General features: G+C 40.8%; 1 protein-coding gene across 1 annotated transcript in view; it reads right to left on the bottom strand.

The window, feature by feature from the left end:
• The window catches only part of cdcp1b (CUB domain containing protein 1b), a gene marked incomplete at its 5' end in the record, with an annotated part of 17,038 nt that overhangs the window by 3,485 nt on the left and 11,546 nt on the right, over positions 1-2,007 (bottom strand). The window contains 2 exon segments of the mRNA XM_014013106.1: positions 630-711; positions 789-1,145. Of these exon segments, the coding sequence (XP_013868560.1) occupies positions 630-711; positions 789-1,145 (439 nt within the window).

The following is a 2,007-nucleotide window of genomic DNA, read 5'->3' as shown; positions in this document are numbered from 1 at the left end:
TCGCAATACCTTTGCGTTCCCTCGCAATACCTTTGCGTTCCCTCGCAATACCTTTGCGTTCCCTCGCAATACTTTTGCGTTCCCACGCAATACCTTTGCGTTCCCTCGCAAAATTGTTTTGTGTTCCTATGCAAAAGTTTCATTTGTTTATGAACTGAATYAAATCAGACTTTTATTTTGAAATATCCGGTTACCAAAACAAGATGTGTCGCCACAAGTTCTTGAAATTGACATTGATGTTGCGTGGCTGCACTGTGTTAAAATATTGGCATATGACGTACTTCTATGTGTGGTTGTGTGATATATTCATTCTGAAGCTGAATTAAAGCAGTAGGCTAACTCGCTAATGGTGAACAGGTGAGTTTGTTAATAAACCAGCAGGCACAACAGTGTTTAACGACTTTTGCGAGGGAACGTAAAAGGTATGGCGAGGTAACGCAATACTTTTGCGTAGGAACGCAAAAAGAAAAAAAATCCCCCATGTCACCTCGCGGGCTCAGTACTGACCAGCTCTGACTTCATAATCCAAAATAATCAGCATAATTAAAAACAAACTTTTTTTTGTAATTTTATCTGCATTTTTTTGTGTTTTCAGCCAAAAAAAAGGGGCAAATTTTTGGTGTACTTACTTTACAAGAACACACACAACAGCCAGCACTATGATTAAAACCAGAAGAGCCCCCAACAATCCCAGGAGGATGGCCAACAAATCTGCAAAAAGACAAACGAACAGGAAATTAAATTTGAGTTTGTGAGGGTGAGGATGTTGGGCTAAACGATGAACTTACGGGTCTTTTTCTGAAGAACGATTTGGGTCGTGGCGGCAAAGTGGCCCGTCTCTGGTTCGCAGTTGGACATGTTCAGGTAGAAACTCTGTGGGACCGTGAAGTCCTCTATCGGCATTTCGGCTTCGCTGCGGCTGATGAGCTCTTCCACGCCGTCCAGCTCCTTCACGCGGATAAACGTGTGCGTCTCCTCGCATTTGGGCTGGCTGATGTTGACGAAGCGGAGCTGCGCTTTGTACTGACTGGGAAAGGTGACGATCCAGGACACGGTGGAGAAAGACTTCATGCCCTGAGGCCAGTTGGGGGTGGTCAGCAGGGTGGGGGCCGTCGTCGTCGGGCTGACTCTGTAGATGATGGTTTCTGAACAGGAAGTGATAAAAGTGTCTGTGTTTTAGCATGAGCTAATGTTTAAATATATACTGTATAAAAAAAAGAGAAAGACGCTGAGGTACAATGGAGGATAAAACAGGACTTTTGCAAATAACCACAAGTATATTTTGTTGCAACAGAAAGAACTGCMTTTTTTTGAAAAATTTTGTACTAAAACCATTGACCTACTATTTTAAGCAATGCGCTTTTATTTTGAATGTGTACTTCCTGTTTAGCGTAGTTCGTTGTATAACAGCAACAGGAAAATATGAAATATACAAATAGAAACAGAGCCTTGCAAGAAGTCAAACGATGTTAGCTAATAAGTCACATGTTTGTATGTGTTTCAGCTTATAGTGATTATGTTGGATATATGGATTTACTCAGAGCYGGCTCTTGGCATAGGCGAACTAGGCGGTCGCATAGATCGCCATCTGCTGGAGGGGACACCAAACTGCAGAAAAAAGTTATTATTTGTAATCCCTAGTTGTAACTCTGCTCAGCGCCCCTTTCAATTAGCTTTGTCATAACAAACAATAATGAAGTATTACAGGAAAAATAAACTACTCCTACTACTAATCCTGCTGACATCCATTCTGACACAGTGAGGACTGAGTTTGTCAGCCGAGGACCTTATGAGGTAAAATCAGACTTATATTTTCCAAAAAGAGAGGACCTTTTAAATCTTTGTACAAATTGTGAACAGGGTCTTTTGTTTACCCTTGTCATTTGATTTAATTATATTTACTTTATTTATTCATTTAATTTGTTGTGTGATGTATGTTTATGTTTAAAGCAAATAAATCTAAGTTTACCATGTTAAACTAGTGGGGTGGGGTGGTGTGTGTGTGTG

Source organism: Austrofundulus limnaeus, unplaced genomic scaffold (genome assembly GCF_001266775.1).
Source record: "Austrofundulus limnaeus strain Quisiro unplaced genomic scaffold, Austrofundulus_limnaeus-1.0 Scaffold98, whole genome shotgun sequence".
Lineage (NCBI taxonomy): Eukaryota > Metazoa > Chordata > Actinopteri > Cyprinodontiformes > Rivulidae > Austrofundulus > Austrofundulus limnaeus.
The sequence above is the reverse complement of the archived record's forward strand: the minus strand, read 5'-3'. Positions and strand labels throughout refer to the sequence as shown.